Source organism: Leopardus geoffroyi, chromosome B1 (assembly GCF_018350155.1).
Source record: "Leopardus geoffroyi isolate Oge1 chromosome B1, O.geoffroyi_Oge1_pat1.0, whole genome shotgun sequence".
Taxonomy (NCBI): Eukaryota; Metazoa; Chordata; class Mammalia; order Carnivora; family Felidae; genus Leopardus; species Leopardus geoffroyi.
The window spans coordinates 140,121,671-140,149,494 of record NC_059327.1 but is presented as its reverse complement, the minus strand read 5'-3'; the positions used below and the strand labels follow the sequence as shown (position 1 = coordinate 140,149,494).

General features: G+C 36.7%; 1 protein-coding gene across 2 annotated transcripts in view; it reads right to left on the bottom strand.

Annotated features, from left to right (window-relative positions):
* ANTXR2 (ANTXR cell adhesion molecule 2) overlaps nt 1-27,824 on the bottom strand; it is a 154,169-nt gene that overhangs the window by 121,872 nt on the left and 4,473 nt on the right. For both annotated transcript variants that reach the window (XM_045473627.1, XM_045473626.1), the window contains exons 4-7: nt 10,747-10,828; nt 10,184-10,291; nt 9,980-10,048; nt 9,150-9,230 (exon numbers count right to left, since the gene is read on the bottom strand). In XM_045473627.1, coding sequence (XP_045329583.1) covers nt 9,150-9,230; nt 9,980-10,048; nt 10,184-10,291; nt 10,747-10,828 — 340 coding nt within the window. The remainder of the gene's footprint in view (nt 1-9,149; nt 9,231-9,979; nt 10,049-10,183; nt 10,292-10,746; nt 10,829-27,824) is intronic.

The following is a 27,824-nucleotide window of genomic DNA, read 5'->3' as shown; positions in this document are numbered from 1 at the left end:
CCAGTCAGTTAATCATCTGACTTTGGCTCAAGTCATGATCTCATGGTTCATGAGTTTGGGCCCCACATAGGGCTCTCTGCTGTCAGTGCAAAGCCTGCTTCAGATCTTCTGTCCCCTTCTCTCTCTGCTCCTGCCCTGCTTGTTCTTGCTCTCTCTCAAAACAAATAAATGAACTTTAAAAAAATAATAATAAAATCTTGGGGCGCCTGGGTGGCTCAGTCGGTTAAGTGTCCAAATCTTGATTTTGGTTCAGGTCACACTTTCACAGTTTGTGGGTTCCAGTCCTGCCTCAGGCTCAGGGCTGACAGGGCAGAGTCAGCTTGGAATTCTCTCTCCCCCTCTCTGCCCCTCCCCTGCTCACACACTTCACTCTTTCTCTCTCAAAATAAATAAGTAAACTTAAAAAAAATAATAAAATCTTTAAAAAAAAAAAGTAATTTGTAATCACATGTTTTGGTTGAGTTCATTTCTAAAAAGTGCTTGAAGCTTCAAAATACCAGTTGCTCAATACAGCTCATTCTGCACTGGCCCATTGCTAAAAATGGATTCTCTCTTCCTTCCAAGTAAGCGAGTTGTATAAGCACAAGTGACAAATTTTTAAACAAACTTTTACTCTAAGAAATCTAAGGAAGAATGTGAGTTATAATCATTGCCTTTTACTCTTCTCAGCTCCAAACATAACAGATGAATCGTTCTGATTATACTGTTGGTGAAAATAATGCCCATATCACAAATTGTGAAACAAAAACCCCAAATGACATTTAGGTCCTCCGCATCTCACAACTACAATTTTCAAAAACGATTCATATTAGCAAGTCTTCCTTTCTTGCTACAACATAGAAATCTGCCAAAAATGGTTGTGATTTGAAACAAAAGCTTATCATCTTTTTTTTTTTTTTTTTTAGTCAACACAAACTCAGAATAATCATTTAGTGCTTTCTTAAAGGATGAAGAATCTCCATAAAAAGCACACTGAAGTTATGGATAAAGTTATAACAAATGAACTATTTGTTTCAGAATCTAAAGAAATTGAGTTCCAGCAAGTTTTTCACTCTGATACATATATTATTTCATATTAGTCCTATTTGCCCACTCTCTTGTTTTCTTAACTAAAACATGAAATCCATCTGTCATTCTAAGTCTATATTTGTCCTATTTGATTTTTTTAAAATCCATAGTGGCAAATCAAATATTTCCCTATGTAACAAGAATAGTAAAAAAAAAAAAGAGCCTTATCAACTCTTCTATTTAGTTTTACATTCAAACAAACATGCCTTAAAGCGGTCAACTCAGAAAAGTCAAGGGTACCATACCTATCCTTGTAACCCAACACCATAAAAGTGTGTTAAACATAGTTAGTTTTAAAAAAAAAATGCTTCCAAATAAATTGAGAATTATTATATTTGGGTAAAAATAAGATATAACTGAGAAATCATGCATTTATCTATTATAATTCATATTGGTGGTACATTTAATTCATAAATCTTAATCACTGTAGCCTCCTTTTCAATGTCCTTCTACTTGATTGAATTTGTTTTCAAGAAAAGGTAAGCCTCCAAAGGTCATCTTTTGTAGCCCAACAGATGATGTTAAAAAACAACCTTCTGGCACTTGAGTTTGGCTATGTAATGCTATGGCTAGTTTAGTTTTCTCACAAAATATCACAAAGCTGTATTTATTCAAAGTAGGTTTGATTTTCTTAAACTATAGTCCCAACCACATAAAGAAAAAGAATAATATTGTTATCAAGTAAAATTATCATGCAAATGCAAACAGAGCATTGGACTATGGACATCAAGATAAGATTATAAAATTTCAGTACATAAAATGAATAACTTAAAACAAATTTTCTATTTGTATTTTTTAGTTAATTAACATCTGGAAGGAATGAAGTGTCTAATTAGAATATACGTCAGAGATGCCTGGGTGACTCAGCCAGTTAAGCATTCCACTTGTGATCCTGGCTCAGGTCATCCATCATCTCAGGGTCATGAGATCAAACCCTGTGTCGGACTTCATGCTGAGCACAGAGCCTGCTTAATATTCTCTCTGTCTTCCTCTCTGTCCCTCTCCCCCACCTGCACTCTCTCTGTCTTAAATAGAATAGAATAGAATAGAATAGAATAGAATAGAATAGAAGAATAGATGTCAAAAATATTTAAAGGTATTTGAATATAGTGGACTATAATAGCTATTGATTTTTTTTTCCCTACCCAGAATACTTTTTCACCCTTAACATGTCTATGAACAGTGTTTCCTTTCTAATGAGAAAGTGTTCTCCAGTCCATGTGGTCTGAGTGATGCTATGGATCATGATGCCTCCTCCTTCTCCGCCTTGCTGTCAATCTCTTTTCACGGGGTAGGCATGATGCTCAGGCTGGTCCAAATATGTTGACAGGGATGAGCACTTGACTCAACTGAGTCACTCAGAGTCCTTATCTGGGACAGAGTATACTGATGCCCCAGAACAACAGCTCTCTCTTTCCAATATGCTTGGTAATTGAGGCCCATACAACCCTGAAACCTTTGGCAATTACCTTCATCGGACACTCATTTGAACAAGAAAAGTATGAGGCTAATAAAATCATGGGTAAATTTTACAAAGAGAGATCCTAAGAACATAGACCAATTCTCTGGATCCAATTGTACTTGAAGGTAATTTCCTCCCTCTGCACCACCCAGTTATATCAGCCAATAACTTTTTTTTCCTCTTAAGCTAGTATGAATGTGGTTTTTGTAAACAAAGTCATAATACAGTGGAATATAAATAAGAAGATGAAATGAAAGTTATATGGAATCATGTTAATTCAAAATATTCTCTGGCAAAGAAAAAATTTGATTTTTTTAATCTTTAAATACACCATAACTATATTATAAAACTATGAAAATATGTTCAAAAAGCACTGATTTTATTTTCCATTCATTGATAAATATAAATTAACCAATAACTATTTACCCAGCGCTATATTAGGCACTGGACAAAAAAAGGAGGAGGAGGAAATACAGTCCCAACCTTCCTACCATTAATGTGAAAGATGTTATAATGAGACACTTCATCTATATTCAGTACTAAAGATTCTTGGATAAATAGAAGCCCAGAAGAAGCTGATTTATTGTGAGCCTCATATTATAGTCAATCTTTTGTTAAAAAGAGCCCTAGAAACTGGTTTCCAATTTTGAGTAATCCTACCAGTTTGGGGGTTTTCCTGTGGATATATCTTTACAGTTAGCTCAGACTTTAGATTTTTTTCATCAAACCATGATTTTATAGAGATTTTCACAACTAAGCAGTCAACATTCGTAGCAGAACCTGCTAAAATCACTTAAACTGAGGTCTTATCAGAATGTTCATTAGGTACCTCTTCTATGAAAATGATTTGCCCGTAAAGAAAACAATTTTGCAGTGTCTTCTCATCTCATTAAAACATAATGTAGACACCTTTCTTAGAAACTTTTCAAAACAACAACAATAGACATTACTGAGAAAAAACAATTTGGCTGCAAAGGTCAGATGAAGCTTACATTTCCAGTACTATGAATGAAGCTATTTTTTGAAATGTAGATTGCACTTTTTCCCCCTTTATAAACAACCTATTACAGTTTTATTTAAATGTCCTACACGTATGAGTGATCATTTCCTTCCTATTTATGTTCCCATACTTCCCCGTTAGGTACTTAGGAACTCTGGCATTAGCTGCCATCACCTAGGATATAGTGTTCTTAATTCTTTTGGATCAGGGTTATTTATAAAACCAGTTTCACAACTGATTTATCTCTTCTGCTTAATACATTCTGAGGTACTCTATAAAAAAATTGTTGAAATAATTGCAAAGAGTATAACATCCCATGGCCTTGCTTTTAGGGGAAAAGAAAAGGAGAGAGGGGGGGTTTTCCACAGAGAATTTTTATTTTTATTCTTTCCATATTATTCACTAATCTGAGGTGTTATTTTATTTTGAATGCTACCATCCAAAGCACTGCATTATGAAACACTGAGCCAGTACCCATGTGGTACTCACACGTCAGTCTGACCTATACTAGTTCGAATACTAGTTCAAAATTCATTTTCAAATCAAAGCCTGGTAATCACCTTTCCAAGAAACCAAAAATAATTGTTTAACATTCTAACATATTAAAGATAATCTAAAGTGGAAAACAGAAGAATTATGTCCTGTGTTTGTAGGCAACGGGAGGGGAGAAAACACAAGAGGAGGAACAATGACTCAATTCTGAAGTTTTCTGACTTGAACATTTTGCTGGACCTCCACTTCCCAAAGGGACATTCCCCACAGGGACTTCCCAGACCCAGTCCCACTTCTCTTCTGTCCCTCTGTCCAATTCCAGTGTGTTCTCTAGCACTCCGTGCCCCTCTGTAAAAACAGCTTTCACTCTCACTGCTTCCAGATGGGGGGCAAAATGCCCAAGTTATATTCGATTCCCCTCTGTCTTTTTCACCCTATATCCAGTCATCTCTCAGGTTCTATTAACTTTTAAGGTTTCCCAAATGTACCTTTTTATTTCCAGTTTCACTGCCATCACAATAATAACAGCAGTTAATGTTTTCCAGACCCATTAGAGACTGGCTCAGCAAGAGAAAACAATTTTATCCCTGGAGGTTCTGCCCCACCCTGTTCCTGACATGATTCTGACCAGGGCAGAGAGTTTATTACATGTTTTCCTTGTGGTCCTTGACCTAGTTTTATTGGGAAAGACCTAGAATCTCAGTACCTAAAATAAGCCCTAAGGAACTATGGTCCACTGAAGATGGTTCCCCCCCCTTAACAACTAGGTTTCTACTTTGAATCACTGAATAGCACTACAAGTTCCCTGACAAGAACTGTGACTCTTTTCTGAATGCAGGGTCCTGAAATTCTACATGACATTCTACCAAAAAAAAAGTTTTTGTCATGGGAATACTGAATCTCCTTTCCCAGTTGTTGGCTGGGTCCTAGCTCCGTGGCCTGAAGATTCAGAACTAGGACACGGCCAAATATCTGACTTTGGTTAGCTACACCATCTAGAAATCCTTGTGCTTACGACCCACTTGCTAGATTTGATCCTCTCACATATCAGTGTCATGCTCTTCTAAGACACTGATTATTTAGAATTCTAGCCATCTCTCTCAGTGGACTGTCCTGCAGAAAGATCAATAACCTATCCTATACAGTCCCAACTTCCTGCCATTCCTGGTTGCCTACCAAATGGTTTAAAACCCAACCCTTCTGAGTTAGATCATTCTTAATCATTGTCTCATTTTATTCACAAAACAACCCAATGAAATAGAATTGTCCCCATTTGACTTGAAGAGAATTTTAAAAATCAGAGAGATTACACTTAGGAAGTACACCAGGCCACATAGCTAGACAGTGGCAGAGTCAGAACTCATACTCAGGTCTTCCTATTCCCAATCTCAGCACACCTTTCCATATTCCAAATTATCCTATCCATTACTGCAAGAATATTCTTCCTAAACGTTCTCAGCTATCATATCAATCCCATCCCCAAACTGCTCCTCCATCATTCCCCAATTACTAATGAAATAAGTGCCAATTCCCCATTCAAACACTTAAGAGTTTCCAGAATCTGGATCCAGCCTGATATCCTTCATATCCCTCCATAATCCCAGCCAGGCCACACACTGCCTCCCGTGCTTCAGCCACTCAGCCCAGGTTCTTTCTGAAGTTCTGTGTTCCTTGTTTCTAATTTACTCCAACTGTCAGAGCACAGTTCAAATTCCACCACCCAAAGTCTTCCATGACTTAACATATCCAAACTTATCCCATCCTTCTGTTAACTTTACTCTAGCCATATTGGCATCTTAACACAAATTGCATGATAGGATTCCTTTTTATCACCTAGAGTGACTCACTGAAGTTTCCCGCCTCCTTATCTGCGCATTTTGCAATTCCTGCAAGGGGAAAACCATATTCCAAACCCCAAGTCATCATCTTCAAACTCCTTTAGAAACAGAGAGTTTGTCTTATTTAAGTTTATGTCCCTTCTTCTGAGCTTAACAGTGCCGTAAGCATGTTCGAGCTCAATAAATGAATGAATGAAAGAATGAGTTAGATAATGGGGGGGAAAAGAGGTGAACAAGAGGAAAGTTTTACCAGCATCTACTTGAGACAATAATGAATTTTAAACCTTAATATCCCTAATTAAGATTGGAGATTAAACCCATATTCCAAAAAATGTCACATATCACGTTTGCCTAAAAGTCTAAAAATTTTGAAATGATTCATTCCATTCCAAATTAAAATAAAACGTTAAAATGATTTTCTGAATCAAGTAAATCTTAGAGAAGGTATTATATTGTTAACATGCAAAATGTTCACAACAAAGGCCTTTTTCAGTCCCTTGCTTTTGAAGTTACAGAAGACAGTACTGCTACAGAGCTTCTTTTTTTTTTTTTTTTTTTTTTAACTACAGGAAGGAAGGCTCCAAAATGAAACACCTATCCTTGCTGATTAAGAAGTGGATTTTAGACAAACAATGTCTTAACAAAACGTGATATACAATAAGGGACCAGACCATCTAGGTCACTGGATTTAGGTGGGCAGGCGAGAGAGGATCGAGAAAGCAAGAAAAACACATTACATTTTTTCTCAATTAAAGATTAACTTCAAAGAAATTAATTCATTGGCAATAAAGCCAGATGTATTTGAAGAACTTTTCGCAGGAAAAAGAAATTATCTCTCAATTTAACTAATATTTTGCCTTCAAAGTACCAGACATGTGGGGGCACGTGGGTGGCTCAGTCGGTTAAGCATCCGACTTCGGCTCAGATCATGATCTCGTGGTCTGGGAGTTCAAGCCCCCTGCCGGGCTCTGTGCTGACATCGCAGAGCCTGGAGCCTGCTTCAGATTCTGTGTCTCCCTCTCTCTCTGCCCCACCCCACTCATACTCTGTCTCTTTCTCTCTCTCCCTCTCAAAAATGAATATTAAAAAAAAAAAAATCAAAGTACCAGACATCTGAAAGAGTTAAATTTTCTAATTTTTTACATTTGCTTAGCTTTGCATAAATACATTTCACAGAACAATTTTATCTACTAGTTTGGTAAATCATAAAGAATAAAGAGATCATCTCTTCTCTCTGCCCTTACCCTGAAATAGATACAGTATATTTGTTTTAAATACCAAATATAATTTTTTGAAGATAACATGGTACTTGGTCAGTATAAAGTGCAATTCAAATTTAAGGCAGAATTACAGCTTTTGTATATTATCAGAGATGAGGCAATCTCTGCCTTGGAGAGAGATAAAGTGTTTGAATTGCCTTAAATTTCTGCAAAGTAAGCAAAAATCCCAAGCTATCATCATGTTGATAAAAATCTCAACCATTAGTGAGATTAACTTTGGATGTGATGACTCCATTTGTCCCCCTGTCAACTCTGCCATGTTACTGCCAGACTTTCCCCAGAGGTTGGCTTCCCTGAGGAGAATTTACTCCTCCTTTAGTGACAAAATAGCTGAAGTGGAACTGTATTAAAATGAACGCTATACCCATCCGCCTCCACCAGATGAAACTCAAGAGGCTTTGTTTGCAATCTGTAGCTAAAATAACACAAGTCTTTCTAATTTCATGCTAACTCTTTCCACATAACTTACTCAAGCTAAAGTCCATCAAGAACTCCAGGCCAGAAAGACCGCAGTTAGAAATTCCATTCTAAAGTTTCCCCAATACAAATAAAATAAATGAAGTTTAACAAATAAAACAACAACTGTATCTTCTCTGGTTGTCAACTACTAATTTCCTACAGGAGAAATATGCAGTCATAGCCCATAAGCAAAGAGTTTTAAAAAACCAATTAGTCTTTTGAAGTGAACCTTTTTTATACAGAGAAAAAAATTCCAAATAAAATAATCCAGAGAGGTCTTCTCTCCTTCCCAGTATAATTATAAAAATAACTTCAAATTCCCAAGCACAATGAAATTCTATTTAAAACACAATCTGCTGGTTTGTTTATTTATAGGATCAAATTATCCTCCCTTTTGCATTGACCATGCATGTTTCTGTATTTTAAAACAAATCACAGTTGCAGAGTATTTACCTTGAATCCAAGTATAAAAATATTTACTGTTTTTTACATTGCAATTTTTTCTAAATACTAAGCATAATTAAACTCCTAAAATAACAAAATCTCTGTTCCGTTCTGTATTTACATTCGGCCTGCCCACTAGAAGTACCGATATGTGATAGAACCAAATCGTATTTTTTTCTTTGGAAAGTTCCATGAGTGAGGGGGGAAAAAAACTCGCATGCTACTTAAAAACAAAATCAATCCATCTCACTCTGGTTGTGAAACACATGAATGATCTTTAAAGAGAAATTTTAAAAGCCAGAATGAAACATCCAAAGACACTGAGTTGTTTCCCCCCACCCCACCGCCCTTCAGTAAATACCTAAAGATTAAAGGAAAGGCTCTAGCTTAGAGACTATATATTACTCGCTTCCATTTTAGGATGGTGTTTACCAAAATATCATAAATACTTAATAGCAACTGTTCCTAGTGCTTCTAGCAAAAGGCAGTAAAATGAAACATAAACCTCAGCAGTGAAAGCCTAGGAGTTTTGCTTCACATTTCATCATCCCACTTCCCATCATACTCTTTAGGGTAGCCTCAATTCTAACGATCACCAGAGACAGAGCAACTGAATTCCAAACAGAAATATTATGAGCTCCAGTGAAACTATTAATCATTAAAACGGAAAGAACAACAACAGCAGTCAAATACTCGGCCGCTGGGGCAAGGTGCCTGACAGCCACGAAACACCGTATTTGGAGGAGGGAGAAATCACACAAATTCCAATCCAAATTTTCATTTTATACTTCCTCCATAAATCCTATAAAACTTACCAGATATCAAGACAGTGAGGAACTCCACGTTCAAAGGATATAAGGGTCTCAGGCTGTCTAAGATCTTAAACTTGAAATCACAAACCCAGGCTCACCGAGTTCAACGTCTAAGAATCAACACCAAATCTCACAAACAAAATCTCAGATCTTCAGAATTATGCTGTGTTACAGTACCAAACAAACTTCCTTTTTAACACAATGACTACCTGAACTGGACATCAAGATTACTGCCAACATTTGTAAAATGTATCTAAAATTATGAGCCTTTCATACTCCCAGAAAAATACTCACAGAATTAATTATTCCTTTAAGAGCTTGAAATCCGCCTTTGACAGGGAAAACTTGTTCTTTGGAATCGGCGATTCTTTCCAGCTTTAGTAAAAGGAGGAACATTTAATTAACGGGTAGTTGAGACATACAAGATTTTATACACTTCATTATGTTTCAGTTATGTTCATCTGAAAAATTACACTACAGATTAATTCACCAGGGTAGCCTGTCAGGAATTGAAGGAGATGGCACCAGTGTCATTCTAAATGTATCACAATGAAGTGAATCAGCCACAGCCCCTTTACATTGGCCCCAAGTTTGAATCTCAAAGCAGTGCAGAGCTCTGCTAGCTGTAAATGCCATGAGACACAGGAGTCCTATGTCACATTCAACCAAAAGTTTAAATGCAAAGTCATCTTGGTGAGCAGAAAAAAAAAATTAATATATAAACCCTCAAAACTTAATTAAAAATTTTTGTTTTCCCAAATTCCTGCACTCTTAAGAGTCAAGTTTTCAATCAAACTAAAATACCTCTATAAGACTCTCACAATAATCTTATCAGTTGAGTTCAAGAAGGAGCATTCATATTATTTTAATCCAAATGTATATCCTACAATATTAGTTCCTTCAAATCAAATGAATAGTCACAAAATTTAGAGTTTTGTTTTCAGTAATGAAACCTATCAAAACTAGACATGACTGATGCAGCTTTCAAGACATATGGCCACCTTATAGAAAACCTTTAGCAAATGGTTAGCATCACAGTAAGTCATCAGTGAAAAAAATTTGATAAGCTATCCTTAGGACAATTATGTAATTTAGATTAAAGTTTGCAGATCTGCTGTACTCACTTGAGCTTGTTCAAAGTCCAGGACACCAACACAATAAACTCTAGCGCCAAATGACCTGGATATCTTTGCCTATGGAGAGAGAGAAAGACAGAGAAAGACAGAGGGAGAGAGACAGAGGTAATTATCCAAATATTAGGCTATCCATACAGAGACACACAGCAAAATACACTGGGGTATAAAGAACAGGTTCAGCTCAATACTCACCTCTCTCTCTGCATATGATGGCACCAGACCGTCCAACTTACCATCTGTCAGAGCAATTATGATACTGGAGGTTTTTAAGCCTCCCGCTTTCTGAATTTGTTCATTTGCCTGAAAATGAAGAATAATTATCCAACTAAGAATTTTAACTTTTAACCAGCATGCTCCATCAAGCTGAATTTAGGAGTCTGACAAAATCAAAATATTATAGACTGACTTTTAAAACAGGGTATTTTGGGTTAACTATTTTATTTGAAATGTGCATATATTCACAGTATAGAGTAGTTACTATTGGGTTTAAAGGAGATAAATTTTAAGCTTTGATTGACTAGTCTGAATGTAATCACACAGAAGACGAAAAATTCCTTAAAAAGCAAAATGCCATCCAAAGTTTTCTTATCACCATGGTAAGTCAGTCTCATTCTTAGAATAACAAAAACATATTTAAAAACTTTTAAAGATAAACATGTAATGGGGCCTTTGAGTTTTACTAGAGAGTTACAGTTTATTGTATTACAGAATAAGAAAACATTCTCCCCTATGCTTATAAATGTAAAAGAACTTACTAGCTTTAGTCCCTCGTGGATGTATGTTTCTCCTACTGGACTAACATGTTTTAAATCCTCCAAGCCTTTACTAATCTTGCCCCTGAAAAATAATGCATTATAACATCAAACAAAAGAAAAATGAGCAAAGATCACAATAGGCACTTATCAAAAAACATGGCAGTGTTACAACTCAGGTTTCTTCAGTAAGAGGAAAGAACATGGACCTTGAGGACAGATAACTTCTCAAACTTTTCGCTATTTTAGTTAAGTATTTAATAGCATTTATATTTTAACTACAAAAAGTAAAAGTACTGATGATGTGAAACATCTTGAAAAATCGAGGGATATTCTAGGCATTTTTGAACTGAGAACAGATAACTTCTATTGTTTTTTGTTTTTTTTTTAATTTTTTTTCAACGTTTATTTATTTTTGGGACAGAGAGAGACAGAGCATGAACGGGGGAGGGGCAGAGAGAGAGGGAGACACAGAATCGGAAACAGGCTCCAGGCTCTGAGCCATCAGCCCAGAGCCTGACGCGGGGCTCGAACTCACGGACCGCGAGATCGTGACCTGGCTGAAGTCGGACGCTTAACCGACTGCGCCACCCAGGCGCCCCACTTCTATTGTATTTTTTACTAAATGTTAAAACATTTTCCTTCATCCAAAATAAACAAGGACTGAGTAGGTCAGCTGAAGTGAAAAAAGCCTTTCTGAAGCACTTAACCACTTCCCTACACGTTGAAAATTTTCTTTGTTATTTGCAAATTTCCAAGGCACATTACTTAATCCTTAACTTATAGAAATCAACATTCTCCATTTTTGTTTCCAGAGTCAAACATCTCAGAATCTAGTCATATTTGTAATATCTCACCCATCCGAACACTGGACAGCTCATTGTCTTGAATACGGCAGGTAGTAATACATATTTGATGAACAAATGAAAGAATAAATGGGTAGATGGGTGGATGGGTAGATGGATGGATGGATGGATGATAATGGATTCTTGCAAGAGGCAGTATAAATGAAAAAGATGAAAAACTATAGAAGAATCTTTTCCATCATGACTAATTAGTGTTCCAATGTGGTATGTCTAAATGAAGTATGACTACGCTATTAAGAGCTATTTTATGTGTATTAAGTAAGAGAAGACTCCTTTTTCAGGGTTTTTTAAATACAGGTTCCAAAGACCCCTTGAAAAATAAAGAAATTGTAAGAGTCATATGAGATAAATATAACAACTTTACAAAAACAATCTGAGATAAACTTAAAATTTCATTTAAAAATGTTAAGTTCTGGGGCGCCTGGGTGGCGCAGTCGGTTAAGCGTCCGACTTCAGCCAGGTCACGATCTCACGGTCCGTGAGTTCGAGACCCGCGTCGGGCTCTGGGCTGATGGCTCAGAGCCTGGAGCCTGTTTCCGATTCTGTGTCTCCCTCTCTCTCTGCGCCTCCCCCGTTCATGCTCTGTCTCTCTCTGTCCCAAAAATAAATAAAAGTTGAAAAAAAAATAAATAAATAAAAAAATAAAAAAAAATAAAAATGTTAAGTTTAAAAGACCAGAAGAGAGATCTTAACATATTGTTTTTGAAATTTTAGTTTTTAAAAAGAAGCAAAGAAAAATACCTTTCTAAACAGAAGAGCCTTGCAATGGTAAACTGAAGTATAATACTTTTTTTTTAATTTTTTTTCTTTAATGTTTGTTTTTGAGAGAGAGAGAGAGAGAGAGATGGGGGGGGGGGGGGAGGGACAGAGACAGGGAGACACAGAATCCAAAGCAGGCTCCAGGCTCTGAGCTGTCAGCACAGATCCCGACACGGGGCTCAAAACCACGGACCATGAGATCATGACCTGAGCTGAAGTCAGACGCCTAACTGATGGAGCCAGCCAGGCGCCCCTGAAATATAATACTTTAAATAAAACATGAAGAGCACCTGCACTACTAAGAATGATAGATGAAAAATTAATTATAAAAAGTGAATTATCTGAACATCAAGGAACTACTGGAGTCATACATAAACATGTGTGTGTGTGTGTAATACACTATTTAAACATGTCAGAAATAGTAAAAAAAAAAAAAACAAAAACTTATGCAGCAATGTTGTATGTCAAATACTTGAAATAAATGAACCATTTACCAGAGCTCCAATCATGTTTTAAAAGTAACTTCTTGATTATATGTTGATATGGCAATGAAAATTATTATCAGACAAGTTTTCCATTTCAAGAAATGTTCCAAAAACACAAGACAACTTTCAAAGTATGATCTTAATCTTCTTCCTTCCTGATTCAGTCATCTCCTCCTACCATCTCTGTCTCTCTTAATACCTGGTTTAAAATCAGCCTATTCTGGGAGAGCCTGGGTGGCTCAGTCGGTTAAGCAGCCGACTTCGGCTCAGGTCATGATCTCGCGGTCCGTGAGATCGAGACCTGCGTTGAGCCCCACGCTGACAGCTCAGAGCCTGGAGCCAGTTTCGGATTCTTGTGTCTCCCTCTCTCTGACCCTCCCCCATTCATGCTCTGTCTCTCTCTGTCTCAAAAATAAATGAACATTAAAAAAAAATTTTTTTAATAAAATAAAATAAAATCAGCCTATTATGAACCTATCTTTAATTTAATCACACTCTTTCTTGTAAGGTACCGCAAATAGACCCTTGTTCAACTTTTACTTTAAAGAACACTTTGGCTCTCAAAAACATTCTACTTCGAAATAATGTAACTAATTTAATTTAACTGAATCTCATATTTTAACTTCTCAACTAGAATGCAAGTTTACAGTGGGCTATCACTGTGTCTATCATTTATAATGTATCCCCTTACTCTGCACTTACTGCTTATTATAATGCCTTTTTTTTTTATTTTTTTTTTTAATTTTTGAGACAGAGCATGAATGGGGGAGGGTCAGAGAGAGGGAGACACAGAATCCAAAACAGGCTCCAGGCTCTGAGCTGTCAGCACAGAGCCCGACGCGGGGCTCGAACTCACGGACCGTGAGATCATGACCTGAGCCGAAGTCGGGGGCTTAACCGACTGAGCCACCCAGGGGCCCCTATAATGCCTTTTACAAAGTAAGTGTTCAATAAATGTTTCAATCTGTCCTAGGAAAGAGATTTCTAATTCCACAGATGATGGAGTAAATCACATAATTTATAGGCTTGTTTTACCTAAATATTTATGTTTAGTGTCTACAGAAACAACTTGAAGCTGATGCTGTCTCAATGCGGACAAAAACCAACTATTTGATGCTTCCCAGAAATGGGTGGTAGCATGGCCTCAAGCATTGTTTGCTACCAAAAAGGAAATGAAAAAGAAAACTGAAATTTAAGTTTACACAGATTCTGCAAGGTAAAAATCACCCTCTCCATTCAGCTTAGATTCACTTCACCTTTTAATTACTTCTGAGAACCAGACACCAGACAACAGCAGCAGACAACTCTAAGTTAAATGAACTTGCCCAGTGTGGAATTCAGAGATTTTTTGGAAGGGATGTCTCAGCTAGCTCATTTCATTAGAAGTAGAGTGCCCCTGGCTTTTCTATCCATACCCACACCTGATACCATAACATTCTACATAGCACTGAATTCCATCATTCCTTTTGCAGCCGCACTGTCCCTAGAGGAAAAGCGTTTCTTGCCCACAGTCAACATCAACACACACGAGCCCTGGTCTTATCTCCTTCCAGTGTAACCACACAGTCTGTCAGCCTCTACTGCCTCAACAAGTATCACTTTAGGGGGAAGGAAAACTAAAACAAGACAGGGCAGATCTCAGGGCTTCAAAAACTCCCAAGCCACTAAAAAGAAGTTCTAAATTTGTCTATTCGTAAACAGCTAATTTAGGGGAAAGCAAATGATGTTGAAGGTTAAAAACAGGACTCATTCATCTACACTAAGACTTGAAGAAGACTCTTAAAAAAAAAAGGCAAGTGAGGAATGATAAAAACAAAAAAATATTTACACATTACAAAGCTCAAATCCCACAGCATCTTAGATCATCCTCACCAAGTTTGGTTTTAGCTTTAGGTCTTCAACTACAGGAAGAGAGATACCAAAACTACTTTGGTATTTGTTGTGAAGCGGTAGTCAAGGGCACTGCTATCATAACACATAATGTCCCCTATAAGGTCTCGAGGCAGAAGTTTCTTGTCATCCCTGAGTAATCGCTACATACTTCCTCCATTCTGCTAACTACAACTACGTGAACTGTTTCTTGCCCTGATTATTGGGAAGCCCATGGTAAATTTCTTACTCATTCACAGAATTCTGCTACGCTCCTACGATTAACCTATTGCTACATCCTCTTTCGCAAGATCTTAACTTTTCTTTTGTTTATGTTGTTATCTTTCTGCAATGTTATTATGTTCAGTGACGCCTCAAATACTTTTTGGAAAGAGACTTGAAACAAGTAAAATGGGACATTAAAGCTCCAATTTTTTTGTTGAGAATCAGGGGGCCAAAATGTATAATCAACTCTTTCTTTTTTATGTTGTAATTATACTGATTAGAGAGAGAAAGAGAGAGAGGGACAGGGAAGAAAGGCAAAAACACACAGACTCATTTTTTAAATCTATAAAATAACACTTTCCACCCTGTTAGTATCTTTCAAATTTCTCTGCTGACTAGGGAAAGGAAGAGATAAAAGGGAAGGGAAAGGACAAAAAGACAAGAGAAGGAAAGGAAACACAGCAACTACAGCTGCCATATAATGTGCTACATCAATGGCTTTTCCCCACGCATAGAACACTTTGGATTTTGAAAAGTGTTCAAGATGTCATAACTAAACATAAATATATATTGTAAATAGGGGCATAATAAAATGGTTGGCAAAGAATTCTAACTTGCCCAACTAACACAATTGAGGCACATTTTTTTTTTATTTTAAGTAACTTTTACCTGTGACTAAGGACATTATGTTTATACAGTATATCTGTACGGTAATTGAACTTTTCAGATTTCAAAGCTCTTTCCAGATTTTAGTCAATCTATATCCCCCTGCTGAGCACCCACCGCAAGTGAACACTGAATCTATGTGGTGATATGAGAAGGGCTCACAAATAGTCCACACACATCTCTACAGATGCACCTTAGTTCTCCACCGTGGCTGTACCCTGGAATCAATGATGGGCTTAAAAAAAACCTCTTCAGGGCTCTAACTGAAGAGATTCTAATTTACTTGTTTTGTGAAAGATTCAGGTATTTTTTAGAAACTCCCCAGAGCATTCTCATGTGCAGCCAGAATTAAGAACTTCTAATCTAAACTAATTTAAAAACCTTTGCATGTTATTGGAATGCTCTTTTCCTTAACTATTTTGCCAGTCAGTCCTCTACTGAAGGGGCTGGGGGGTACCTAGGATAATCTTTTAAATTGTACAATATGCTTTCTCAGATGGTACAGCTTACAGCCAGAGATAATACAGATTAATTCCAAGCCCTATCTTGTTTCTTCATCTGTAAAATAGAGGTGAAAATATCTACCCCATGGGGCCATTGTGAGGATTCAGTGGCACATAAGTACTGACTAAGCTGTAGCTACTATTGTTGTTAAGTTGATATTAGTCATTTCCTGTGCTAGTAGGATTTTGTTCACCCAGTCTACTTTCTCCTTGATTCTAAGGAGAGCTCACCCAGCAAACTGAGAGTTGAACATTTTGATATAGAAACCAGAAAGGAGGAAAAGGAAAAAGAAGAGAGGAAAGAGTTATAGTGAACTCCTGGAAAGAAGTTAAATGGGAAGCTATGTAATGAGGTAGGAAGACTCAAGGATTAGAGCAAATTAAAAATGAACTGCAAGTCTGGTTCTGCAACTAACGAACTGTATAATACCAGCAGTTATTTAATCTCCTGGAGCTCAGTTTCCATATCCATAAAATGTAAATAATAATGCCTGCTCCAGTTGGGTTTTCATTCATTCATTTTATACGTATTTATTGGGTGTCCACTATGATATTTACAACATAATGTTATTTGGCACCTTTGAGCATTCGAAAGGAAGTAAGTGACTGGTCAGAGAGGGTATTAGGAGAGAGACAGGAGGAAGAAAGTGACTAGCACCCAAAACAAATCCTCATTATAGTTTCTCATTTTCATTGCTATGTTACTCTTCTGGAAAACCTATCATATAATGCATATGTATATGTGTTTGGTACAAAGTGAGTGCTACGTAGACATTAGTTATTATTCTCTTATCACATAATGTGTCAGGGATGGAGTGGGGTCATCCACAAGCCAACCCTCAATTCTTTCATTATGCCACTCTGCATCAAATAATGAATGTAGCATACAGGTCAAGCAATGGGGCCTTGGCCTCAGTTCCTAGCCCTAATGCCTCTTAGTCTTGCAACATTGGGTAAGTTATGTAACCTCTCTAGTCTTCCATTTCTCCCACCTGAAAAATGGGGGTGATGGTAGTACTTACATAGTAGAGTTGTTATAAAAATTAAAGATACTATTATATGTAAAACACTTAGTATACTGCATGGCACATAAGTATTCAATTATCAATACCAACTTTATGTCTATTCACTGTACTATCTCTTTATCCATAAAAGAGAACATAAGCATGAATTATCAGCTTTGTTAGTCATGGTTTATAAGCCTCATTTGAGAACTATCCCTTTAATCGTCCCTGATGAAACACACCATTTTAAAACTGTACATTAAATCCCACGAACTACAAATCATATGCATAAGGTTCACTATGGCTCTTGAGTAAACAGTCAAATACCAACAATCTCAAAATGTTCTTCTTTTATCGCACAAATTTTTAAGATATTTTTTTAAATTTTCAGTCATTTCTAACTAATAAAACTTCTATCCTCACGTTGTATTAGAAAGTATTTCTGCATATTGTTAATTATTAAGTCCTTGAGAGTTTAAATTTAATAATACCATCCAAAATCATGGAGATAAAGCAGAATGTGCCAATCTATTCTAACATAACTCAAGAAGGACATAATGGTAATATTAAAATCACAAAAGGGAATGTATTAATGTTGTTAATAAATATTTTAATATATAGAAAACAACAAAAGGAATGAGAGGAAAAGAGTAATAATAAATAATAAAAGTAAAGGACACTTGGCATTTAAAATTACTGAGATGGATTATGGGTCATACTAGAATCTGAAGACTAGCACCAAAATCACCTATCTCATTTGTTATTTTGGTTATATACAAGTTTTATATTTTTTTCTCTAACTTAACGTATTTATTTCAGAAGAGATTCATCTTGGAATTTCATTATTACTTTTTATAAAATCCCTAGTAGATAATCTCCAAATATGACCTCTGTCAATTCCTTCCCACTCATGTATGCCCATTCTTCCATCAAGAGATGACATTTATCTCCTCTCCCCTTGAATCTGGTCTACTCCTGTTACCGTTTGGCAATAGAATAAGGTAGAAGTGATGTTGTTGGACATCTAAGTCCAACCTTTAAGAAAACCAGGGATTTTGTTTTCTTCATCTTGTAATGTTTGCTCTTGGAATGCTCTCTCTTGGAACCCAGTTATCATGCTGTTAGAAACTATGCCACATTCAGAGGTCCCATGGAGGAGAATCAAGTTATTCCACTAAACAGCTCTAGCTGAGCTCCAGAATCAACAACCAGCCTCAAACACAAACAAACCAGCCTCTGTGACTACAGCACCAGGTAATACCACATGGGGCAGAGAAACCTCCCAGCCAAGCCCTCAAACCACAGAATCGTTAATGGTAATAAAATTGTTCTTATTTAAGCCCCTAAGTTTTGGGGTGTTTTGTCATGAATCAAAAGAGAAATTGGTACCAGAAGTGTCATATTTCATCTCTGTGGATATTCCCAATTCTTTGATTAGGGCTCAGCTCTACTTAGGGGAACTGTATCTTTGTGGCTTTCAGCTCCATCCTCTGGGCTTTGGTTTTACTTTCTGAGTCATTCTTTTTTCGTAAGTAAACCACGTGTGATTCTTTCCTGCCCATATAAAATTGAAGCCCAGAAGTCTCTCATTTTGAAATCTCTATCTCTTTTAATCCAAGTTGAAAAAAAGCCCTTTAAAAATTTTATGATTGGGGCGCCTGGGTGGCTCAGTTGGTTAAGCGTCTGACTTCAGTTCAGGGCATGATATCATGGTTTGGGAGATCTCATGGTTTCTGTGCTGACAGCTCAGAGCCTGGAGCCTGCTTCAGATTCTGCGTCTCCCTCTCTCTCTGCCCCTCCCCCCACTCATACTCTGTCTCCCTCTATCTCTCTGAAAAATAAACACTAAAAAAAAAAAATTAAAAATTTTATGAGATCCCCATGTATCAAATTATGTACATTTTCTATTTTGCACATTACCACCAAAGGACAATGGTCCTTTCTGCTTCAACCTCCAATTTAACAATTTTGCTCACTGCCCTTCCAGTTTTCACTATCAATCTCTTCAAGGTCATTTGGCACCTACCTCAGTCACATTTCCATTTTGGCCATAATCAACTACACTAAAATTAGTGGTAAAAAACATAATTTACTATTCCTCATAAACCTGTGCATTGAATGGGCACTTCCTAAGTTTCACACATTGTCAGCTAGGAAGTAGGAATGGCTAGAAGAGTTGAAATGCTTCACTCACATGGTTGGCAAGTCAGAACTGGTGCTGGCTACTGCGTAGCTCAGCTAGGACTGTTGATCATTCTCTTCTCCACATGGCTAGGTTGGATTTCCTCTTACGATGGTGGTCTTGGGGTAATCAAAGTTTTTATATGACAGCTGGCTACCAGGAGCACAAGAAAGGAAACTCCCATGCCTTATTAAGGCTTAGTTCCATGTTTTCATGGGCTGAACTCTAATGGTTAAAGTCAGCCATAGGTCCACACCAGATTTGTAAACTTTATATTTAAATGAATTTATAAACTTAAATATATGTAATTTAATTATGTACTTAAATATATGTGTGTATATGTGTTCTTAAGTTGTTTTTTTTTTTTAACGTTTATTTATTTTTGAGACTGAGAGAGACAGAGCATGAACGGGGGAGGGTCAGAGAGAGAGGGAGACACAGAATCTGAAACAGGCTCCAGGCTCTGAGCCATCAGCACAGAGCCTGACGCGGGGCTTGAACTCACGAACCGCGAGATCATGACCTGAGCCAAAGTCGGACGCTGAACCGACTGAGCCACCCCGGCGCCCCTGTTTGTATGTGTTCTTTACTTAAATGGAAGCCACAGAACAATCCACCACAAAAGCTACAAAGCTTCATATACTTATGCTACCAAATGCCAATTTAGATAAGTGCATGTGCATAAATGTTATAAGTATTTGTATCATACGTCAATTCTGTTTGTCCTCAAGAGATTATTAGCCAGGAACATTAATTCTTGAAATAAATAGTAACTGTGAACAAAATGTAGCGATGCAGTAACTTTGTGATGCTCAGCCAATTACATAGAATTATACAGTTTTTTTAATGTTTATTTATTTTGAGAGAGAGAGAGAGCATGCTTTCAAGCAGAGAGAGAGAGAGAGAGAGAGAGAGAGAGAATCCCAAGCAGACTCCATGCTCTGTACAGAGCCCAACGTGGGGCTCTATCCCATGACCCCAGGATCATGACCTTAGCGAAAATCAAGAGATGAACAAGTCACCCAGGTGCCCCAATTAAATGTTTTCTAGAAGGTAAAATTTAGCAGATTGAGTAGAATATGAAACACTGTTCTCAAGGTGTTATTTTACATCTCTACAAATTACCAATAATTTACAATCCACTTAGCACTTTAGTCCTTAGTACTCTACCTGAGCTATTGCATATAAGGCACTTAGCAAAATCTCTGACACATAGTAAGTGCTCAATAAACTCCATCTACTACTTTTACTGTCTCCTTCCATTAATAAAACATGATACTGGGGCGCCTGGGTGGCTCAATCAGTTAAGCCTCTGACTTCAGCTCAGGTCATGATCTCACGGTTCATGAGTTCGAGCCCCGCATCAGGCTCTGTGCTGACAGGTCAGAGCCTGGAGCCTGCTTCGAATTCTGTGTCTCCCATTCTCTCTGCCCCTCCCCTGCTCATGCTTGGTCTGTCTCTGTCTCTCAAAAAATAAACATTAAAAAAATAATAATAACAAAACACGATATTAACCAAGCTGATAAAATTAGAAAAAAAATAATGAAGGAAAATCTGTCCATTCACTGAAATATACCCACTTTATTTAATCATGTTATTATATACTACTATACTACATACTGCATGAAGGATAAACTGCAAAAAAGTAATTGCTCTCTACTAGCTCCTCAACTTAAAAAATGTTTAAAGCGGGGCGCCTGGGTGGCGCAGTCAGTTAAGCGTCCGACTTCAGCCAGGTCACGATCTCGCGGTCCGGGAGTTCGAGCCCCGTGTCGGGCTCTGGGCTGATGGCTCAGAGCCTGGAGCCTGTTTCCGATTCTGTGTCTCCCTCTCTCTCTGCCCCTCCCCCATTCATGCTCTGTCTCTCTCTGTCCCAAAAATAAATAAACGTTGAAAAAAAAAAATTTAAAAAAAAAAAAATGTTTAAAGGTTACAAAGCAGGGAAGGAGTTATCTTCTAAGCACAAACATTGCTAATGCATTGTAATATCTTAGGAACTAACAGGTTTAGCTAACTTTATTGTACTTTATATAAAAACTTGCTCATTGTTTATTTAGCATGTCACTCTAAGACCAACATATGCCAATGTCTCCGTGGCCCAAAGTCCAAACCAAAGAATCCAAGGTAACAGTCCTGGACTCAAAACTATCTGCTTACAAGATGCTCTGCACAATCTGTTTTTTGTGAAAAACATTCCCTCCAATTTAGTCTACACTTACTAATGTATGCTACATGGTTCACACCTGAAGTCCATACTTGCTGCAGTTTGTGTATATTTTTATGCCATTTCACTATGCTTTACTGAGGCATGAGAAATTGACCTCTACATTTAACCACTTCAGGATGGGGGTTTGTCTCCCAGGTCTGAGTAACAATGTATTTAATTTCCTAGAATATAAAGCAGATGTAGGACTGCACTGAAAGTAACTATTAGCACATCCATGACTAGAATCTGAGCTGCTATCTTGCCCAGACCTCTCAGGATTAGTACAATGTCTGGCCAAAACTTACTTTTGTAAGCAGAAGTAATTACTTCCCTAATATAATTACCAACAACCAAAAAATTATAGTCACTTCTCACCTAATGCATGACGGATAAACTGCAAAAAAGTTTGTAAGAGAACAGAGTAAATTTGGAGGATGAATGCGTCTTTGAATTATGACAAATTCTGACTAATTGTGAGATGTGGGGAAGAGGGAACATAGAAATTCTGAGGCAATGCAGTGGTTAAGTGCTTACACTCAGGAGTCAGACCTGGGCGTGAATCCCAGCTCTCACTACCTGGCCGTGTCACTTCGCGCAAATTCATTTGACGTCTCCATACTACTGTTAGAATCCTTGCACATTAGGATGAAAATAATGATGGTAGTATACACTGATAACCTCCAAATCCCATCTCAGACTGAGACCCCTTTCCAACCAACATCAGTTAGGACTTCTCATGCATCATATGTCTTTAATCATCCCCACCTTGCTCTACGGGAGAAATGATTAGCTCCTTTTAACAGACAAGAATTGGCCGACAAGAGATGAAATTACTTGCCCAAGGTACACAACTAGTATATAGTTTCCATGTCTACTTGACTCAAGGTCCACTCCTGGTGTTTTCATTTTAACAAGGAGCTTTCAGGACCCTCCAAGGTAGCAATTGGATATGTTATTCCCAAATGCTTTCTCTCTAACCCCCCCTTTTTTTTAATTTGAGCATTTATTTAAATTTTTACAAATAATAAATTAATGTTGAAATAAAATTGAATAACCAAAGTGTATGGAAATTAAAAAATTAAGATTCTCCCCACCCTGAATCTCACTGAGAAGACAGTATTGTCCTTAGCAGTTTGTTGCACATTTTCCAGACTTTTTTCCATGCATTTATGATCACACACACAGACACACACACACACACACACACACACACACACACACACACACCATAAAAACAGTTAAAGATTTTTTGTTTTTATTTTAGAAAAATAATATCATACTTAGCAGACTGTTCCTGCTTTTCCCAATTAATGTATCTTAAATATATTTTCATGTTAATATATATGGATTTTCCAATTCACTTAATGACTACATAGTATCCCATTCTATATATATATATATATGTTTTAATTACAGTATCAATTGATAAGCATCTAGATTGAATGTTTTTCACTATTATGAACGACACTGCAGTGTCCAATTTTGCACATACCTATCTTTGCACACTGGTGCTAGTATTTCAGTGGAACATGGTCCTAAAAAGTAGAATGGCTGATAGGAACCTTCTAACCTTCTACAGATACTGTCAAATTTCTGTGCAAAATAAATGAATCAATTTATAAGTTCCCAATTCTTATGAAGGGCTATTTTATTACAAGTAAATTTTTAACTCAGATTTTAAGGAATTAGAAGAAATCCTTTTAAATAACAGAAATGTATATATTATCTAAACTTAATCAAATGACTTCTATTTAATTTTCTGTAAGTTTGCCTATGGAAACTGCTCAGGTCAAACAATTATATGATTTATTTTTAATATGGGGAACAAATATATTAAAAAGACAATCGGAGGGGCACCTGGGTGGTTCAGTCAGTTAAGCGTCCAACTTCAGCTCAAGTCATGATCTCACCACTGGTGAGTTCTAGTCCCACTTCAGGTTTTGTGCTGACAGCTCAGAATCTGGAGCCTGCTTTGGAGTGTGTGTCTGCCTCTCTCTCTGCTCCTCCCCCCACTCATGAATGCTCTCTCTCTCTCAGAAATAAACATTAAATTTTTAAAAAATATATTCAAAAAGAGAGAGTTGGAAATGTTTATAACTGATCTATAAGAATAGGAAAGAAAATCTAAGTCATCATTTCTCATTTCTCAAAGAAAGAAAATATATGACAGTACTTAATAATTCAGGTTCTAGTGTCAGACCAATTCAACCATTCATTCAACAAGTATTTGTTGAGCGTCTACTGTGTGCCAGGCTCTGTTCTGGTGTTGAATATATGAACGAACAAGACAAAGAAGACCCCTCTGCTCTCTCACAATTTATGGTAGGGTGATGGAGATAAAAATTAATTAATTAATAGAACAATTTCAAAAACTGATAACCAAATAGAGTATTGTGACAGATTTCTGGGGAGGAGGGCCAGGGTTCCTGTAGACTTGATCCTGTAGGCTAGGGGTCTCAGAGAAGGGGACACATGGGATGGTGTCTAAATGGTAAGAATGAGCTGGCCAGGGAAGTTCTGGGGCAGAGGGAGAGCAAAATTTGTAACCTGGAAACAAGTTCAGTCACCTCAGGGAATGGAAAGATCAGTGGGCTAAACTGCGGCACACAATGTTGTAGAGGAGGACTGGGTAAAGCCATCAGGTAGGGCTTTTAGGCCACCAGGAGACATGTGCCTTCTCTTCTAGGCCATTAGAACTGCCTTAAGCATGAGCGTGACATGCTCTACTTTATACTTTAAAAGAGTATTCTGGCTAATATACTGCTCCCCACTTATTAAGTGTATGTCCTTGGATAAGCTACATTACGTTTCTTAGCTGATATTTCCTCATTTGTAAAGTTAAGATAATAATAGTATGTATTACATGTATTAATATGAGGATGAAATGAGGTAATGAATGGAAAGCATTTTGCACATTGCCTAGCACATAATAACTGTTCACTAAATGTTTTCAACTAAATCACTTTTACATCATTAAGATCACATTGAACTGAAGTGAGCATGGTTCACCATCCCCAATTATGCAGCCTAATAGCAAAAAAATATCTTTTAAAATTAGTCCTGATTCAAATCTCTATTATTGGGAGGCTGGATTTGTCCATATTGAATCAACATGGCACTTTTCTCCTATCTGATCCTATGATACAGCCCTGAGCTATTTATGTGTATGTGCACACTCCTTCCTCTCACACACACTAGATTATTCATCTCTGTGTCGGTCCCAGAGCCCATAATGCTCAGTACATCATATATAAGGTAGGCAAGCAGGTAAGTAGGTAGGTGGAAGAATGGGCTAACAGATACACAGAGGACAAAAATCATGGGGGTGAGAGAAAAGAAGAAAGTATTTCACTGAAACACTTAAAAGAGTAAAGTTTTTATATTATGAGTATGCAAAATGTATAACTGATCCCTTCTTGCCAAGTTTATTATTCTATTCATGTATTTGCATAGTAGTGGACCCCATGCTGAAACCCCATAAGAAGACGCTGCACTATCATAAGGACTTACTGCCTTCCAATCTTGATTCATCTCTACTGAAAATACTTAGCAATACTCTGAAAAACATGAAAGCAGTACTTCTCATAATAATCACTGTACTGTAGATTTATGAGCAACAGAACCAAAATTGTGAAATCTGCCATGTTTCCCATTTACCCGGCTCTCTTTGTGAATGTGATATGTGACATCAAGAGTGTTCACATGTAGAATTCCAATTTCTAGGCTTTGAAACAAAGATCCACAATAGTAGCGGAAACATTTGTTCAGTGATTTTGCATCTAAATATGTGAAAGATTTCCACACACCAGAGAATGTGTAATAGATGACAAGTGACCCTATATCCAAATACACAGAACCACAGAAATTTGAGAAGTTACTGATTTAATAAAATAAAACTAGTAAAAGAACAACTAAGAAATAATATCCTTTGTCCTGTGATATACAAAGTACTTTTTTATGCAATGTCTTATTTTGACCTTCATAACTCTCTTAAGAAAATAGCAGATAATCAATAATAAAAATTACAAAAAGAGAAAAAAAATATGGCCAATTATATCCGAAGTTCATGGACATAAAAACTGACACATTGAGTAGATGGCTTGCTCCAAGTCTCTAAATCAGTACGTGGGACAGCTGTAATTGTAACCTAGGCCCTCTTAGTGCACTTTCTGCCATCCCATACTGGTTCAGCATGTCGCAAATAGTGCAATTCATTAAAACTGCATGTATCCCTATTTAAGAGAGAAAGGAGCAAACTGTATATAAGTTGCAAGTAGCATTACTGAAATTTCTCCTAGAATATTATAAATCCTTTCAAGCAGGACAATTGTCCCTTTAAATAAGCATAATTCCTCGCTAACCACTAAAATACTACATATTCCCTAGATCCAAACAATAATAATAGTAATAAATAATCACAACAACAAAGCTTTCATCTCCTGAATACAAACGTACCAGACTCTGTCCTGCATTCTCCACATTCACTGAATTTAGTTCTCACAACAATCTTATGAGGCGGATATTGTTATCACAATCATCACTGTAATCATTACGCAAATAAATGGACAAAACTGAGGCATCAAGAGATTAAGTATCTTGCCCATGACCATTTGGCTAGTACGTTGGTTCAGTGACTCTTAACCGCAAAATGCTTATGTTTATGCTGCCTCTTGAAATAGAAGCCTCTTTATCCCATTCCTTTCCTCAATTAGATTCAACCAGTGATAAAGGAAAAATCTCTAATTTAGATTAACGATTTAAACCATTTCCACGCATGTCTAAGCAATACCAATTTTGCTGACCAATGACTACACTTCATCTTCCAAGTGCTGGAAGATCCATATGTAAAGTGCCTAACAGAGAACCTGGCACAACATATGCAGGTGACAATTACTGAGAGTCTACTATGTGTCTGGCATTATGCTAAGTGCTTTTCCCTGCATATCCACCCCATAAGTGTTAACACTGTTCTTTCTTTCTCTTAATGAATAGACTCCATTAGAACTATCTGGATCCAAAGCTGTTTCTTTGAAAATTAATCTGGGCAATGAACAAAATTTCTTCTCATGGAGGCAAAGAGTATTAAATTACCAGGTATAGAAAGCTATTGTAGCTGGGTTATAAGGGACTACTCTTGCTCTGGCTCTTCATGGCACACAGATGCATACAAGAAAGTATGGAAGGAAAGTATTGATGAGACGACTGAAGGCATAAGCTGGACTCCTCACCTACAGAGCTTATTTCCTCTCCAGAAAAAGTAAAACTTAAAGCACAAATAAATTATAAGTTCATTCATGTATATACATGTAGGTACATATATATATATATATATATATAGGCACCTAAGTGGCTCAGTCGGTTGAGTATCTAACTCTTGGTTTTGGCTCAGGTCATGATCTCAGGTTCATAGGTTCATGGGTTCAGGCCCCACGTCAGGCTCTTCATTGGCAGTATGGAGCCTGCTTGGGATTCTCTCTCTCCCTCTCTCCCCCTCCCATGTTCGTGCTCTCTCTCTCTCAAAATAAATAAATTAAAAAAAAAAAGAAAAAAGTTTATATATATATATATATATGTATATACATATGTATATGTACATATATATAAACATAATTTCCAAATTAATTCTGTGAAGTATAAATAAGTTCTTTCCCTGAGTCCTTTTAAATATTATGGTTCCTTAACTAAAATTTAAATAAAAAATTGAAACAAACAAGTAAGAATTATGTTCTCTTGACATTTTTAAAGAAAAAAATAATTTATAAAAAAAAGCTGTATTCAAGTATAACTTTTCAGAAATCTGCATATTAAGCAAAACACAGCTTTCACAAGATTATATATTTTTTTCATTTACATGTATAATCTTTGTATTTGTATTTATATATCTTTATATATATTTAAACATATAATATATATTTTATTTGTATATATTTATAAATTTATATATAATATTATATGTATATGCATTATAAATAAAACTAGCAAGTTCCTTTACAAGGATAAATATATTTAGCATCGGTGGACCTCAGCATAAGACTGAAGATCTGTGATGTCTCCTGAATCTAGTAATTATACAAAGAGATCTATATCTCTCTCCTCCCTAATGTTCTGCAAATTCCTAGTCGATTAATATATTACATTTAAACAAGAAAGATGTAGAACTACTTATAGCAAAAGAGAGGTAGAAAGCAGCAAATACACCACTAAGGCAGAGATCTGGGTTTCATTGTACATTCCATGGACAATACGAATGATATTGATTTTCAGATTATCTGGTCTTTTATATTACGCATACCTCCTTTCCTTTCTATTAGTGAAG